General features: G+C 40.8%; 1 protein-coding gene across 4 annotated transcripts in view; it reads left to right on the forward strand.

Moving 5' to 3' along the window:
- The window catches only part of SLC22A15 (solute carrier family 22 member 15), a 38,401-nt gene that overhangs the window by 18,977 nt on the left and 1,780 nt on the right, over positions 1–17,644 (forward strand). The window contains exons 7-12 of one of the 4 annotated variants that reach the window (XR_009743501.1): positions 106–246; positions 1,008–1,093; positions 2,450–2,570; positions 3,480–3,552; positions 6,899–7,087; positions 10,197–10,530. Coding sequence is in view for 3 of the 4 variants with exons in the window: in XM_061454041.1 (XP_061310025.1) it covers positions 106–246; positions 1,008–1,093; positions 2,450–2,570; positions 3,480–3,552; positions 6,899–7,087; positions 10,197–10,283 (697 nt within the window). In the remaining variant the exon portion in view is untranslated. Of the gene's footprint in view, positions 1–105; positions 247–1,007; positions 1,094–2,449; positions 2,571–3,479; positions 3,553–6,898; positions 7,088–10,196; positions 12,388–17,644 lie in introns of those variants that run through there. The other 3 variants (XM_061454040.1, XM_061454042.1, XM_061454041.1) reach the window with 3 other exon arrangements.

Consider the following 17,644-nt stretch of genomic DNA (forward strand, 5'->3'; position numbering starts at 1 on the left):
CCTTCTGAAACTCTAAATATGGTTTATGGTGATTTGCCAGACCAGTGCTTTGATTTGGCAGGCAAAGTGGCAGCTCTGATTTTATCCTTTTTCTCCTTTTTGCAGGTTTGTGTGCAGCTTGGTTTACTATGGTCTTACCCTAAATGTGGGTGACTTGGGTGGAAGTATTTATGCCAATTTAGCCCTGTCAGGGTTGATAGAAATCCCAGCATACCCAATCTGTATTTACTTGATTAACCAAAAATGGTAAGTATGAAATTTATTAACCCAAACCCATTCAGGGTTTTATTTTCTTTCAATTTTACTCAAAGATAGGTTTCCTGTATATTGCATCTCCTAGTTTATATCTATGTATGGAGCTTCCTGCTTCAATTTCAAGGTGCCATTGATATGTCTTTGTTTCAAATAAAGTTTAACTTGTTCTCAATAGCTCACTTACTAACGAGCTGTCTGAATTTGGCTCAGATGGTGCTGATCCCGTGGATCAGTTGAACCGAGCTGTGCTAGCCCCATGCTAACACAAGATGGCATTCTTCCCACCTCTCTCTCGTAGTCCCCATTCCCACTATTAGATCAAAGCAGTTGCAACTGAACTCAACGGCAGCTGTCGTGTGGTTTCATGTAATATTTGCTTGTGTGCACTAGTATGTGAGCAGAGATTGATTCAAATATTCAGCCTTTTCCTGAGCCATGATACTCTGGACAATGTAGAATTGACCTCCCAGTCTCTTCTGCCCGTGTCTCCTGAGGAGCTTTACAAACGTGCACACGCAGTGGGAAACAAATCAAAATCCTAGAAGCTGTCAGCCACTGCATATAAAGACTTCTTGGTGCTCATTTTAAGAGGGCAGTAGAAGCCGTTTAAAAGCATGAGAGGAAGTGTTTGTGGGAGATGGCATTCAGGATTCCCAACTGCAAATAAAGAGGCAGCATGAATTTAGAGGACTTACTGCTCTGCAAACGATAGATCTAATGCAGAATAAAGCTTTGTTATCCTTGCACATCAGGTTTGGTCGGAAGCGAACACTAAGCACATTTCTGTTCCTGGGAGGATTGGCTTGTCTTATTGTCATGTTCCTTCCTAAAAAGAAAGGTAAATACTTACTTTTGTTTCTGGAGTGCGTGATGAGAATTGTTAAACACAGCATCCTATAATCTAAGAATTTGATGGTTGCTCGTAGATTAGGTTCATACCACATGTGAGTCCCAAGTTTTGAAGCCAGAGAAGGTAACTTACAAAAAGGCTAAGCAGCAGCCTTCCTAAGATCTTAAGGAAAGCTTGTTGGAAAGGGTTGGATTTGTGCTTTTGTCTTTGGATTCTGCCCTGTATTTCTGATCACATCAGTCACTTCTTTCCAGTGTTTGTGACTTAAACCCAAAGACTGATGCTATGTGGGGACTCTCCATAAGCCAAATGATATGTTGGTGTAAATAGTATGCATGCAACTTGTATTTATCTCTCCAAGTGAAACACCGATGTCAAAAGATCTTAAGAATTGAATCTTGGTGCAAGTTTCCATCTTTTCCTCACTGCTCTGTAATGTTCAAGACTGGTATAACTGTGATATTAGTAATGTGGCCACATATACTTCAAGAGAGAAGTCTGAAAATCTTCTGAAGCAAGGGGTTTTTAAGAAATGTGAAATAAAATGTCTTTTTTCTTGTAGACACACTGTGCTCATTTCTTCATTTCTAAATTTATTCAGCAGAATAGAAACAAAAGTATACCATGAGTGTTTTTTCTTTTTAAAATTAGGTGCATAAATTCATCTCAGCTTGTAAAATTTGTGTATGTTTAACACCTGCTGTAAGGAGAGCGAAAGCTGCAAAGGTTTGAAGCATGATTAAGAAAGATTAAACGCTTATGATAGCGTGCCAAAGTTACTCTAGATGGCTATGAATCTAATAGTTGAAACTTTTAAAGAGGAGCAACTTGGGTTTCCAGAAGTAACCCAGATGCTGGAGCCCAGACTCAGATATTCTGGTTAGGCTGATATCAGGTACATTTTGCATGTTAGTTCAAGTACAACATATGAAAGAGATTTTCAGAGCAGAGGACTGTGGAAATAATCCAGGACCCAGGAAATAATCCATATGCTGAACTGCTGAAGTTGGCCAGGAGCAAAGTGCCTTAGGAAGCACGATTTATTCAAGGCGGCAGTGGTTTATTCTGTAGCCTTCCTTGATAGGCATGTAACGTGTCTTCTGATGTGCTTGGTATAAGTGAGTAAGCACTGGCTGTTCTGACCAACGATATCAAGCCCATGTTTCGTTCTGTACTTGAAGGTATAGATCACCTCGGACAAACTGTCCTTTAACAGAAAACTGCTTGGCTCTCAGCAAATTCTTCAGTGGGTTTGCTTTCACTCCATGCTGTTGTGCGATTGAAATGATTAGAGATATATTTGAGTGCTGAAAAGCCTTACAGGGATCACATTTTCTCTGTCAGATACTGGAGTGTTCGCAGTGGTGAATAGTCGCTCTCTGTCTTTGCTGGGGAAACTGACAATCAGTGCTGCATTTAACATTGTCTACATCTACACATCAGAACTTTATCCCACAGTGATCAGGTAACACAAGTTAATTTTAAGGTCTTCATGTTTTCTGGTCTCTTACCTGATCACCTTTACTTCTTTTACTTTTTTTTTAACTATACCTTTTGGGGTTTTCAGTTACATATAATGATTATATGTAGTTTACATGCTCAACTTCTTCCCTTATCTTTTAATTTCCTCTTCCCTCAAATTTGTGGTGCTTTTTTCAGACTAACCATATTCTTTATATAACAGTGAAGTATCCCTTTGGCTGCTTGGTGTGCTCACAGCCCTCTCTCCGCTACGAAGATAACAATAGTATTGCTGATACTTCTTTAATGAATGATACCTAACTTTTTCAGTGCTTTATAAGCCATACAACTGTATTAAACATTCATGCTTGCTTAACCAGCACCACTGAAGATGACTGGTCTATAAGCTTTGTAACGTTAACTTGATACTTCATAGGCCACAGGTTTCACTAACTAGAAGCAGAAGTACCCCATGCTTGTGCTGACAGAGCAGACAGAGGCATCTGTCATATGGATGTAATTTTATTGGGTATTTTAAGCAGGTATTGTTGTTGATGATCTGCCACCAGTGAAACTATACTGTGGTGTTTTTCATGGGTGGGCAAGTCTGCTCATAAGTAGGGTTTGGATAAAGGAATTTAGCCAAAGTTTCAGGCAGAGAAGATGCATTAACTGAAATTGCACTTCCGTATGCCTCTATATGTATCTATGTTAGAATTCTGAGCATGAAAGGGATTTGTGCTTCTAAGCACAAAGCATGTTTTAATTCCTGTCTTGGGATTCTTTCACTTTCATTTGACTTTGTCAGTTACTGTGGTCGGGGTCATGGTTGAAGTGTGGGGTTTCTTCCTTGCTCAGTGGCCCTTTTCAATATGCAAATGTCACTGATTAATGACTTTTCTTTGCTTCTCAGAAATGTTGGAATGGGTGCCTGCTCCATGTTCTCCCGGGTTGGTGGAATCATTGCTCCATTCGTCCCTTCATTGGTTTGTCTGAACTTCTTACTATTACATATGTTTTTGGTTTGTGGCTCTGACTCAGCAGAGGCTTACAGAGGTGGGAATAATTTGGATAAGTTATGGGTATAAACTAAGATATGTAAATTACATGTCTTAACAGTAACATGGTAGGCCAAAGGCATTGCAATGCAATCTTTGTGATTAGACAAAAATCAACATTATTTAGTTCAGAAGGTGTTTTAGCCCTGTAAGAATTTTGGGACTTAGCTGGTGGACTTTAGCAATACAGTAATTTCAGTTTCAAAATGGTGATACTCAACTTTAAACCCTAAGTGAGCAGTAGCAAGAAACCCACATAGTTAAAAGATCTGCTGCATCAATATAAAGCATATGGGTTTAGTTTATATATCTGAGAATAAATTAGTTTTGCTATCTGTGCACTTCATTGAATATCCATAGATTATAGTTATCAGCAAACCGGTTTATCCTCCAATGAATGGAGATGGTGATGGTGCTTAGTGGTGGACTTGGGAGTCCTGGGGGAGTGGTTGGACTTGATGGTCTTAAAGGTCTTTTCCAACCTAGTTGATTGTCTTTATGTGGAGACTTGATACACCAGCAAAGCTTTTGTGCACAAACTTCACAGCAGCCTGTTAAGGCAGAGAAAATTCTGAAGAGCAAAACATGGGCATGATACTGTTATTTTCCTCTGTGTTCATAGACTTGGGCATGCAGGTAAAAGTGTGCCAGTTTTTCACACAAACTGCTTGCTCAGGTCAAGTGACAGTTCCTTTAATGTAACATTTCATCTGGAATAACTTCCCTCTCTGCCATTTGCCATCTCCTTATGTCAGGCAGAGGGCTGGCAAAAGGGTAGATGAGCACAGTGAGCCTTTTAATCTACAGAATAAACCACTGGGTAGGTGAGAGTGTGAGCACCTCTGGGGTACAGCAGGCAAAGCCAAGACTGGTGCAGGTCTCCCAGGCAGGTTTAATAGGTAGCTTTTATGTCTCATTTGAGGCGTCTATTATGTTGTGCCTAGCAGAGATTTTGCACTGCAGGAGACACAAATCTTGGATCATAATGTTTGAAGGCATCCAGTTAAAGTGAAAATAGCTCGGTTTAAGTAACAAATTAACACTGATTTGAGGAAAGAAATATTTTTGTTGTTTGGAATTTCTTCAACTATTTTAATGCTTTTTCAGTATCTTTTGTCTGGGGATATTATAAAAAGGGTAGGAAGGGAAAAAGTTAATTGCTGAGATAAGAGATGAAGTGTTGCTCTTCTACTTGATCACAGCCAGTCATTTTCTCAATTTAGAATTGCTTTTTACTATACAAATGAGCTTTTTGACACAAACAGCTAAAATCTTACCTTTTAAACAAGCCTGTTTTACCGGTTGTACAGTGAACATACACATTTTGGAGCTGTGTTGTAGATGACTCATTTTTGCACACACCATCTCCTAGAGTAGTTTTGCCTGTAACAAGCCATGTAAAAACAGGAAAAGGCATCAGAGGAGTAAAAACATTGCTTAGGCTGTGGGGATAACAGGAAAGCCAAAGTTCAGTTGAAGCTAAAACTAGCAAGGAGCATAAATAGGGATTCTCTCAGCTAAAGGTAATTTAAAGAAAATGTTTAGACTGATGTTGAATGCGATGGACATCCTGTTGGTGGCTGAGATGCAGTAGGCTGAAATAATTTTCCTTTAGTCTTCATAAGCAAAGCCTAACCCCAAGGCGCTTCATACCAGCACTGGTGAGGAAGCAAAGAGCCAGCAAGCACTGAAGGAGTGATAGGTTCAAGAACAGTTAAAGCTGAAAGCTTTCTGTTCCATGCAGTAGGGTTCCCTAAGAGGCGGTGAAAGAGCTGGCAGAGGTAGTGAGGCAAGTGTCCATCATCTGTGACAGGCTATTGTAGAGAGAGAGGTCACTGCTAACTCCTGAGGGAGACCGGTGATGCAGTGGGCCTCTTTAAGGTTAGAAAGTGGATCCAGGGAGTTACAGGCTGAGCAGCTCAAACTTCATCTTGGGAAGATGATGTGACATGGCCTCTCAGAGTCTGCTTCTGAGCATATGAAGGCCAAGAAGGTAATCAGGACCAGCAAATGTAGATTTACGAAGGACAGTTTGCTCTCAGCCAGTTTGGTTTGATAGCCATTTTCATTGCAGAAAGTAATATGGATGAGGAGGGCTGGGAAGGCTTTTGACACTGTCTTGCAATATTCTTGTTTGGAAGCTGAGGAGGTGAGTCCTGATGAAAGGAATGTTTGATTTGAATGTTGCATGTTTACCAGGCTCAAAGGAATAGTGACAGGCTCAGTATTTGGTAGCTGGTGGCACGTGGAGGACTGAATACATCCTCCCCTTATTTCTAGAGGATGCAAAATAAGGAGGAGAGGTTGACACACCAAGTGGTAAATCTTGAGTGGGATCTTCTGGGCCAACAAGACCAACAAGAAGAATAAAATTTTGTTTGTGGTATGGACTTATTACATGGTCAGTACAGGCTGGGAACCAACTGGCTGAGTAGCAGCCTTGCTGGAAGAGACCTGGAAACAGCAATGGATGTCAAGTTAAATGGGAGCTGGCAGTGTCCTCTCATCACAAACAGGCAACCTTCACACTGTGCTATGTCAGGCCCAGTTCGGTGTGTAGCCCACAGATTAAGTTTCCTCCCAGTTCTAGAGGGATGTTGAAAAATCAGGAGGATCCAGTTGAGGGTAAACCAAGATGGTCAGGGCTAGGGCCCATGGCTTCACATGAAAGCTTGAGGGAATATTGCACCTTTGATTGTCCCAGCAGTGTGGAACAGTTCAGCAGGGGTCAGGGGGACAAATTTTGGCCAGGGGATTAGATAGGAAATTTGGAAAGCCTCTTTTAGAGGCTTATTGCAGCCCTAGAAGAGCCTGCACAGAGGGAGAGTCTGTCCTTGGAGTCTTTTCAATACTTGGTTACATGATGATGTGGTGTAGTCTTGGCTGTAGTTGTGCTCAGAGTAGGTGCTTGGCCTAGGTGACCTCAAGAGATCTCTTCCAACCAGCATGTCTATGACTGTGATACCTCTTTCCTACTACAAAGTGATGTTGCATTTATTAAGAAGAGTGTGTATGTTATGGACAAGAACTCAGTGTAAATTCAGCAGCTATTTCTTTAAAGTCCATCCCTAAATCTGTGTTGATCTAATAGTATTGATAAGATACAATTGACAATATTGGTTAAAAAGAGTAGGATAGGTAACTTTTATGCTGAATATGAATGCAAACACTTGCCAGGTGGAATGGTTGTCAAGGCTGAGTGCTTTAATATGCAGTATGAATTAGAGGGAACCAATCTCAACCTAACTCTCTTCTTTCTTTTTTTTTTTGTCAGAAATCTGTACAGTGGTCTCTGCCTTATATTGTCTTTGGAGCAACTGGTCTTTTGTCTGGACTCTTAAGTTTATTATTGCCAGAGACCTTAAACAGCCCTTTGCTAGAAACTATTTCAGACCTGCAAGTATGCTCATACTGGAGGCTGGGTGATGAAGCCATGTCATTGCAAGCCCTAGATGGCTCTCAGGTATATTCACAGTTTGTTGGTTTTTTTTCCTACTATTCTGTTGTGTTTATTTCAGCTGTCAGCTTGAATATGCCACTCTAAATAGACGAGGATAGTGATTCTGGGCCTGTGGAGATTAAGCCACGGGGAAATACAGAAGGTAGTTTAGTAACCCTACTGTCACATCTGAAATGTGTCTGGAATTGTAGGCTGAAACACAGCTGGGTTAATTCCTTTCCTCAAGGCCAAAAGCTTATGATCTTTTCCTTTGGGATAAGAGCCTCTCTAATATCTAGGATTGCTGGAGCATGCTTCATGCAAAGCTGGCCGTTGAAGTTTGAGAAGCCTCAGGTGTTAAAGAAAGCAGAAGCCTGCTTGTGAAGAGCTGTTCTAAAAGACAGCATGCTACTGCCTTGACCTGCACTCGCTGTTCTGCTATGTCAGTTGTTAGGTCTATCCTAGAGAGTCTTTAAATGGGTTAAGGCTAAACTAACCTCTAGGATCTGTTCTACTGTTGATTCTGAGAAATGAGTTTCATTGAAAACATCAGAGCTACAAAACTCCCAGGCATAAGCATAACGAAATGTGGCAGCAGGATGTTTTTCAGTGGGGCTTCCTTGAATGTTGTTTTTTCATATCACTTTATACTTCATTTTGTCTAACTCCTGCACACCTTTTGAGGTAATGCACATATTCCAGTCATGTGAAGGGTTGGCTTTGTACGTGCCTGTACGTCTGAGATTGGAGTGAGAGTAGAGAGAAGTATCTCTGGAAGTCCCTGAAAGTGTTCACAAACCATGGAGACGAGGTCCTTGGTGACATATTTTAGTGGTGGCTTTGGCAGTCCTGGGGTAATGGTTGGACTTGATGATCTTAAAGGTCTTTTCCACCAGAGTTGATTCTGTGATTCTGTGAATTTGGATAAGGTTTTAATGCTTAAATCCCAGTCCCAAAATTTTAAATATTTATGGGCTAATCCAAATGGAAATGGTCAGAAACTTGAAGGGCAACTCCTAACCAAAAATGCTTGTTGTTCCATAAGGCTGTGATGAGATGGGATCCTTGTGACATCTTTTACTTTGTTTAATTTTCAGTCAAGCAGTCTGGGATTTGCAGGCATTCATAAGCTTATTTTCACAGAAATCAGGAGGCAGAGTAACTCTTATTTCTAGAATGAGAGCAGTTGCTTCTTTTCAAAGGCTTCAACACACTGCCTTGTTTCCCAGTTTTAGCTTTAATACTTCTTGACAGGACAGTGCAGTTTAGTGACAAAACCATCCTTGAAGAAAGCTTGAAAGAGGCAGCCCTGTAATGATTAATTTTATACTTTAGCTACTTTACATGCACATTTTACAAACATTTTTAACCATACTGGTAATGTGTTATGGCACCACACTCTTGCTGGCTACACAAATCCATCACATGCACTTACTTCAAGTTTACACCAGCTGCTACTTGGGTAATTATATCATTATTACATCTTAACTGTGCAGATGGCTTACTAACAACAAATAATTCCAGCAGACAGTGCAGGTGTTACAACTTAGAGGTGGGGGAAAGTCACATGTCCATTTTCATTTTCCTTTCTAACCAAGTAAGCTCAGTACTGCTCTTTGAGGGGATAAGTATCATCGCCTATCAGTATGTGCCCAACTTGGTTCACTTATGTCACGGGCTGCTTAAAAATCCTAACCTGAACAGGATCCACAAAAGGGAAAAAAAAAAAAGACTCTTTTTGAGGAAAACTTTTCCCCAGATGGATTAAAATTATTGAATCCAAATGAAATGAAAGTTGGTTCAGGCCTGAAGTTATCCTGTAACTGAAGTAATGTTATATCTGGAATGTCTGTGACACATTAGGGGTTTATTTTAAAGCTCACAAAGGACTGATAAAAGGGAAAACTATTGAACATTAACCTTATTTGACAAGGCCATGGAGAGGTCTTATGAAGCTGTGGTAAGAAAGACGTAGAATTATTTCACATACTCTGAATTCCGCCTCTGGAATTCATTGTCCTTTTGTACCACTTTCAAGATAACCCATTTTCTGGCTGCCCAGGATGGAGGTTTTGTCCCTGTTAACATACATGAATGTGATATTGAAGTTGGACAGCATCCAGTGATAGCCTGACTTTCCTCAAATAATTTTAGAAATCCAGAAAGAAGCATAACACGATTCCCTTTATATTTTCTGACAGTTCTTAGTGCTCAAACTGTTTGAAATTCCTTTGCAGTTAGCGCACGTTGCTGTAGCAAAACTCCCTCTGAAGACAGATCTAAAGCTACAGATTTTGCTTGCATGGTACTGTCAGTCGGGAACATAATTTCCATTTCTCTATTTTTTGCCCTCTCTCTCACCCTTTGCATATAACTAAGCAGGCAGAAGTCTTAGGGTGGATGGAAGCATACTGGAAAAAATCCTAAATGAACTAGATGGAGTTTATACTTTTTAACTGGAATGATTTGTATCCGTTCCATGGAAAAATGCTATGCTGGCCAAATAAGAATTAACTAGCTGTAATAGCTAACTTTAGTTTCTGTATATGATATAAATTATGTTGCTAAAAGGACTGGCTGGAGTAGGTATGCTTATAATAGGGAATTTACTCTCTGAACGTATAAAGTGCTAATGTTCTCTTCACTTTTCTATAACCTCTTCGCTTAGTGTTGCAGGAGGATGATCTTAATTAAACTTGCATAGGAAAATGCCCATGCTACACATGGAGAAGTAATAATTCAGATGGAGAAACTTTTACCTAATCGAGTAATCTGAGTGTTCTGAGCCTGTTTCCAGTAGCTCACCACAGAGTAGGGACCTTCGAATGAATTTAAGAAAGCTGAAAAGATTGTCACTTCATTCCAGTCTCTGTCCTGCATGTATTCTCTAGTGTACTCATAGAGCAGAAAAAGACCATCTATTAGAAGCCCATCTCTTCTAAAGATGTTTTGAAGAACCAAGGTCACAAAGAAACATTAATTCACATAATGTCTTTTGTAAGTTTTAATACCATGATTTGACCTAGGTTTTCTTACTTTTTCTCTCCTAGCATTCCCACAGAGGTGTAACGATTGCTTATGTATTTTTGGAGAGGGCTTCTTTGCTAACCAGTGACTCTGTTTTCATTTCTAGTCTGGAGACAAAGACAGCTCTACAGGGAGTGGAAGTGAAGACGAGGAGTTTTATGATGCTGATGAGGAGACTCATATGATCAAGTAATGAAAAGAAGAAACACTGTCCTGTTTTATGCCTTTTCTTACTTGTCTGGGCAGTCCGGCTGTAAGATGAGTACTGGGGACCTCACCTGTCAAGGAATGTCATTGGGCAAGTGCCTGTGTTTCTCCTGACTAGCAGAGGGGTTTGAGTACTGTTCAGACTAATTGCACCACTGATGCTCTCCATACCAGGCATCCATTCAAATTCTTATGGTTCGTGGTGACAGTGCATGGACCACAGTTGAAGCTAGGTGGGACAGCAATGGTAGGACTGTGTGTGTGTGAAGCCTGGGAAATCACCTAGGCTTAGACATGTTTGGACAGCTCATCAGTGCACATGTTTGTATTCTGTTTTCAAGGTGGTTGATTTTGATTCAGTATAAATTGATAAACTTGGAAACATCCACTGTTTTTATATACTGTGAAAGTGGTCTCAGAATGTGCTGTGTTGCTACTTCAGTGGGAGCAAATTCCTGAAATTGTATGTTAAAATGGCTTCTGCATATTGAATAGGGGAGAGGCAACTATGAACATAAGGTTTCTCTCTCTCCACATAGGCACCTGTATAAAGTTACAGGGTGCAGCTGGTTAGTCATGAGCTGTGCATTCATTAGGTTAGTTATAATGGAAGGCTGGGAGGAAGGACAACAGAAAAGAGCAACTATAAAGCCTGCAGAATAAAGGACATTACTGATTTCTTTTTTCCCTTCTTTTCATCTACCAAGCGTTTTCTTGGGGTTATGCCTACATCTGCCACATCTTCCTCCCCGTCTCAGCACTGCTGTTTGTAGCTTTGCCTACCTTTACCTTGTCCTCACTTTGCCATAAATATTGAACCTCAGCAATTTCTCTGTGCAGTGAAATGTTCTGTGAAGGATATAATTTCCTGGGTGGGACATAGGCGAAGTATTTATCACATACTCTGTGTTGTGAGGTATGTGTTAGAATATATAGCTCATCTTTTGTTCACCTGTCTGTGTCTTTTATTTCTGAAAGAAACTTAACTCTGGAGTGATACGAGGAACTGTGGGTTGCTGTTACATTTTGGAGATTATTGCCAGGAAGCTGCTAGTATTTATTTTAAAATCTTGTGTGTAGATAGTTATTTAAAATAAATGGGGGGGGGAAGGCAAAACCTCTTTGAGATAGCATTTGGTTACTTGATGTCGTTTCTTAACCAGGTGCTTGTTCAAGCACTTAGTTACTTGACCTTGTTGAGGAAGACAACTTCACTCTCCAGTTTACACTGAGTGCTTCATTAGAAGGATATGGAGTACTGAAATATGAAGCATAAACATACGAGATGTTTCAGCTACAAAGATGAGGCCTTACAAGGGTTCAGCTTTCTTGATGACGTTGCTATCTTCATCCTCTAACCTGTACCTTTCTACTGATTAGAATTGACTTCCATGAAACATTTGTTAGTCATTATACATGGAGTTCCTAGCAAAGAGCCCCACAGTGGCAGCAAGTCTATTGTCAGGCTCGCTAGCCATTGTTGTGCATGTTAGACTAAGGGAGAGCTGACTGCTGAATATTTTCTGGTTAAAATCAGAGCTCCTTTACTCTGAAGTGAAAGTAAAGAAAGAGCATGGGAGGTTTGAACTTGAACTTTGTTCACTGGCAACTGCGCTGAGCAAAGTGCAGCTACCCTGCTTGGTGCAGAAGGCAGCCAGAGACTGCAGGTGCATACACATAGTGCTTCCAATTGACCTGAACTTAATCCAGGCATTGACTGAGAGCAAAGTTGGGAGCTTCATTCCCTGTGGAGAATGTGTCAATATTGTTGTGATTTTTTTTGCCTGTTGTGAGCTTCACTAGAAGAATTCCAGCTTCCAGTGTTCACTTCTGGGGGTTGGGGTTTTTTTAAGACTGCTAAATAGTTTTAGATGTGGCAGAGCACTTTTAAACCCAGCTGGATAGTCTGTCTGTCTTATTTGGCCCTTTTGTATGCAAGAAAATGGCTCCAAATCGGGTACCCCAAAATACTTGGAAAGGTTGAATCTGTTTGTTCAAAGAATTTTTAAGTTTTTCATCCATATTCTGAATTACAGACAGCTGGGAAATAGCTTCAGAATAAATAAAACCTGTTTACTTAGAAGCAAACAGTGGTATTAACATGCTGGGGAAGTAATAATCCCCTTGTGCTGGGCACTGGTGAGGCTGCACCTCAAATCCTGTGTTCAGTTCTGGGCTCCTCACTGCAAGAGGAACATGGAGATGCTGGAGTGGGGCCAGAGAAGGGCAATGGAGCTGGTGCAGGGCCTGGAGCACAAGTGTGATGGGGAACGGCTGAGGGACCTGGGGGTATAGCCTGGAGAAGAGAAGGCTCAGGGGGGACCTTATCGCTCTCTACAGTTACCTGACAGGAGACAGAAGAATGAAGTGAGGTGAGGTCGGTCTCTGCTCCCAAGTAGCAAGGGATGGGACAAGAGGGAATGGCCTCAAGCTGCACCAGGGCAGGTTTAGGCTGGAGATGAGGAGCAATTCCTTCCCCAGAGGGTGCTCAGGCATTGGAACAGGCTGCTCTGGGCAGTGCTGGAGTCACTGTCCCTGCAAGTGTTCACACACCGTGTAGACGAGGCCCTCAGTGCCATGAGTTAGTGGTGGCCTTGGCAGTGCTGGGAACAGTTGGACTGGATGATCTTAAAGGTCTTTTCCAGTCTGGTTGATTCTGATTCTGTGCTGCCACGACCCAACAGGTTTTATTAGGTGTTTGCTGCCTCTGTCTCTCTTTGGACAGTAGGTGGAGTAAGTCACCTGAGAGGCAGACCGGAGCTCTTAGCCTTTCTTGTTCCATAGTTTTACTGCCATTGTCTGCCTCTGGCGACCCTGGTCGTGTCATGGGACACCTCAACGTAATTTTCATTAGAACAATAGGATGCTATAATGGTTCAGGTGGAGGTGATCACAAAACCCAGACCTGAGCTGGGTTTTGTGATGGTCTTCAACTTATCATTAAACTTAACCTGTCCACCTTTATATCATAAGTATACATGTGCAAAACCAAAGGTGAAGAAAACAGAGGGTTTTCTCCATAAAAGTTGCTGCTCATTTTTAGCCTTCAGTCTGACCTGTGTTGGCACCTTTGGAATTTTAAAGGGCAGCATCTTTTTTTGTGTCTACCAGAGAAACTCTTTATTGTTACCTTTTTTGGCCAGTTAATTCAAAAGTTTTGTAGAAGAGGGTCCCTCTAAAAGGAGCTCAGCAGTGTAGTACCAGGCTTCTTACAATTGCTTGCTCTCCCCCTTCATCTTCTGAAGTCCACATCTATTAGGTGCTTAAGTTTCTTTTCAGAGAAGTTTGTTTTATAAGAAGTTGCCATCTGGTACAGAAGCCTGTAGGATCACTTTATTCTTACCCATAGAGTGTAATGGTTTGCAATAAGATACTTGTGCTATATGTAGCATTCACTGGGAAGAGATGCTTCACAGTGTTTTGTAGCCTATGTGGTCAACGCTTTCTGTATCTAGATGGACCATTATTGCTGAGCAGAAGTTCTTGAGTTGAGCAGAGCCTGCTATTTATGGGTCTCACAACTTGACAGCACAAGTCAAAAGGCCAGACAGAATTTGTGATTTTTTTGAAGTAGTGTAAGCAATCTGTGTAGGTCCAATATTGGTGTTTGGGCAGTAAATTTGCTCTGAGAAGCTACTGGAGAGCAGAGGTTGATACAGCGCTAGATAGATCGCAGTTTATGACATATTGAAAGGCTACTAGGACCCAACATCCTTGCTAGTTCAGTAAAGTATGACAACCTTAACCCACAGTTTTTTGCTAGAGTAGCTTTGTGTACTAAGCAGCCTGCATTGTTAACTGTTTTTTGTGTTGTGCAGGCACTGAGATACCTACCCCCAAGATGGGAATTCCTTCCTAGTGGGATTATGCTAGAGGAGAGGCTTTCCAGTGGTTCTGATTAGTCAGACCTTAATACTGTCTCAGGTGAGATAGGTTTGGGATTCTGCTACCTGGAGACCTCTCAAGTGACACTTGAATACAGCTAGGAGTGAAGGAGAGTTAGCTAGAGAGAGTAAAAAGAAACACTTTAGGACAAGGGTAAGTGAAAACAAGATAGTAGCTGTTGGGTGTAAATACCCTTCTGCTGCTTGTGTTGACTTGAGACTTCTTTCAGAGCTAGCATTGGCTCCAGGGTATCCTACTGGGACATCATTTCTTCTTCATGTCAACTTCCTTCAGTATTACTATTTTAGTAATGAAACATTTCTTTGGATCTATATAAAACGGGGCACGCTTCAGTTTTCTTTTGGACTCAGTTTTTCTGTGAAGTGGCATGCCACGAAAATCATTAACATTTGTGAAGCCCTCTTCTGGATAATGCTGTAGAATTGGCTGTAGCTTAATTTGCCAGCTTCCCTTTACAAAAATAGGAAGATTAGAATTATTTGATGTAATTTTTGTTCCACAACTTCTCAGCCTTCTGAAAGGATTTTACTACGTGGCTATTTTTGGTAGGTTGAAGAGAATAGAATAGGGAGTTCATTTGAAAAGTCTTTTTTTTGAAACTATGTCCTCTGAAAACAAAGCCAGTGCTTTTCATTTAGAGACTGGGAAAGTGCTGTTCAGAGACTCCCGAACACAGGGGAAATTTAAGAGCTCTATATTAAAGGAGGGACACGGATGACTCAGTGTTCAGGTCGGGGTGCTGAGTGAAGAACATGCCCACACCTCTCCAGACACACCTCATTAACATGGAGCAGGTTGTAGCTGGTTGCCATCTTTGAAGGTGGCTTTAAGGGTTGCAGCCACATGCTCATCTACTTGCAGTGTGTGATCCGTGCCAGGGTTTCCAGACTCCATGGATGTACTGAGATTAGCAAAATACCCTTTGCAGAGCCATAGGGAATGCAGTTGAGCAGTACATTTTCCAGCCTATTTCAGTAAACATATAAAAGGAGATTGTAAAAGCATGTTTTTGTTGCCCTGAGCAAAAGGGGAAGTGAGGAACAAACCTACTTTTCCTAGCGTTTTAATGGAAGCATTTAAGCTAAAACTCTTGTTTCCCAGTCTTCTGCTTAATCACTGAATGCTTATTTGGTTACTATTACTATGTATTAGCTGAAGGATGATGTGCTATGTATACCTTTTTCCACCCTATTAGAGTTTCTTTGATCATATTCTTTGACAGAACTCAGTCTGTGCATGCAAGCTGTGAGCCTTACGGTAAATACATCAGAAAAGCCCAAAAGCAGCGATGTCATTTGATGGTGGAAGTTAGTCTGGCCTGACACAACACCTGTGTCAGAAATGCCTGTATTCACCCATTTACCAAACAGGAGGCTTGGGATATAGCTGTATTTTGAGTCTCATTGTTTGTATCTTACTACAAGGTGTTTTAAGTGGAAGAAGGATACCTATGTAGCAAATCATTGCGACAGATATAAGTGTAAATTGGAGGCTGAATAGATTGATACAGAATTGTTCCGCGCTGTGTGTTTTTAATGCCTTGCCCAGTCTGTTGTAGCCTTCAGATTTTGCAGGTGCTGCTGTTATTTAAGTCTAATCGAGCTGGGTAAAACTTTCACCTCAAGAGTCTGAATTTACTGAACTCTTCCATCTTATTTTTGGTACTTCATGCTGCTTCTGCCATGCTGGAAAAAAAGCTCCTGTATTGCCTAATGGGGAGCAGATTTTCCTGTTCTAATTTAAAGTGCCTGTTTTACAAAAGTCATCTTTAATTTCCTCTGTCAACTTGACATGGGACTGTGTGTAATGTAACATCATAGAATTAGATTATGTAAGTGCCAAAGACAGTTTTCTGCTGGAAAGTGATGGTTCAAAACTAGTTCTAGCTGCATTCATTTGGAATTCTTCCACACAACCTGATAAAACAGGTATTTACAAGCATCTCCGGAGCTTTCGGAGACGAAAGTAAGTTACCTTTGCTTGCTTGCCTTTCATTACTCAGTTCATTTAAGTAGCTTTTGTTTCTGTGAAACCAAAGAAATTAAATGAAGGATTTTCAGTGTAGCTTTTGTAGAACATGCAGAACTTATACCATGTAGCCATTATAGAGGAATCTGCGGAGCCTGTTTGCTTCTAAGTTGCAAATGTCAAAGCCTTACAAGACTGATAAAATCTGGTTGAAAACTGCACCTTAGAATTTGTTAAATCATTCATCAGCCCTTCAGATTAGCATTGCTAATAACAGCTTGCCTGGAGCTTCATAGGCTCTAGCAGATTTGTCATGCACAGTCTGTTTGAGGCATTGCTACATAATAATGTCTAGAGCTTAAGTCCCTATTACAACTAAAGTTCACTGTGAGTCAGCCTGTTCCTCGCAGAATGGAGTATGTTTAAACCAAGTGCTTGCCTATCCTCATTTACAAAAGGGCTGTAAAGGAAAGAAGTCTTTAGCATGTGTGTTTCTGCCTCCCACCAGCACATTGGAGGTGCTCATGTTTTACCCAATTTATCAGGAGGCAAGCAAAAAGTATGGTAGTAAGAAAACCTCCACCAGTATTGGAAGTTACAGACTTAAAGATGTTCCATGAGAGTTATCTGGAACATCTCTGTTCAAACAAAATTCCTGACATTAGTTTGGGGGGGGGGGGGGGAACCAAACCCATGCAACTCACAGGGCAGGAAACTGCTGGATGACTTGTCATGAAAGAATTTATTGTGGTTCCTTTGATTTCCAGTATGCCTCTAAAAGACTGATTTTTGAGTATTTGATCTTTGTCACTCTGCAAAGTCTAACCCAAGGTTTATTCTGCTCTCATTAAAATTTGAGTAAGTTGTGTAGAAATTGGAAGTGTATTTTTGTCATGTGGATACTTTTATTGCATTATCTTCCTTCTTGAATCTAATCATACTTTGATTTTTAAGCTACCTCTTTATATTGAGTTTTTTGCCAATTTTGTATTTAATTGAGTTTTAGGAAACTACAAAATATTTCCTTGTTTATTTAAGTGGTAATCCGTGACTTGAAGACACAGAGTCTTCCTGTTTAAAGTTTTTCTTAAAGAGCTTTTAAATGTAGTTAGGTTTTGAAGGAGCAAAATAATGACACGCTTTTAGAGCATGGATTCTCCTGTGTGTACTACTTGCTTTTAGAAAGGCCAGAAAGCCCTTTTGTAATAATCTCAGCTGAGGGCATGACTTTTCAGGAGCAATAAATCTGGGTTGGGGCATTGTCATCAATTTAATTTATTGCCAGTTAAAGAGCTTTTAGTTGCTGGTTTTGGAATTGAAGGGGAAGATAAATGAAACACTTGAAAAACACTCCTGCTTTCTTCCAGACACCACTCTTCCCCTCTCTCCCCACATGCCATAAGCCCCGTGGTGGTCTCTAGTTCCTTGGCTATATGTTATCCTTGGTCCCTTCAGCAAGGCAACAGGCAGCAC

This window comes from Pezoporus flaviventris, unplaced genomic scaffold, assembly GCF_033815535.1.
Source record: "Pezoporus flaviventris isolate CSIRO_AGI_PZ_B2104156 unplaced genomic scaffold, CSIRO_AGI_Pfla_v1 ptg000015l, whole genome shotgun sequence".
Classification (NCBI taxonomy): domain Eukaryota; kingdom Metazoa; phylum Chordata; class Aves; order Psittaciformes; family Psittacidae; genus Pezoporus; species Pezoporus flaviventris.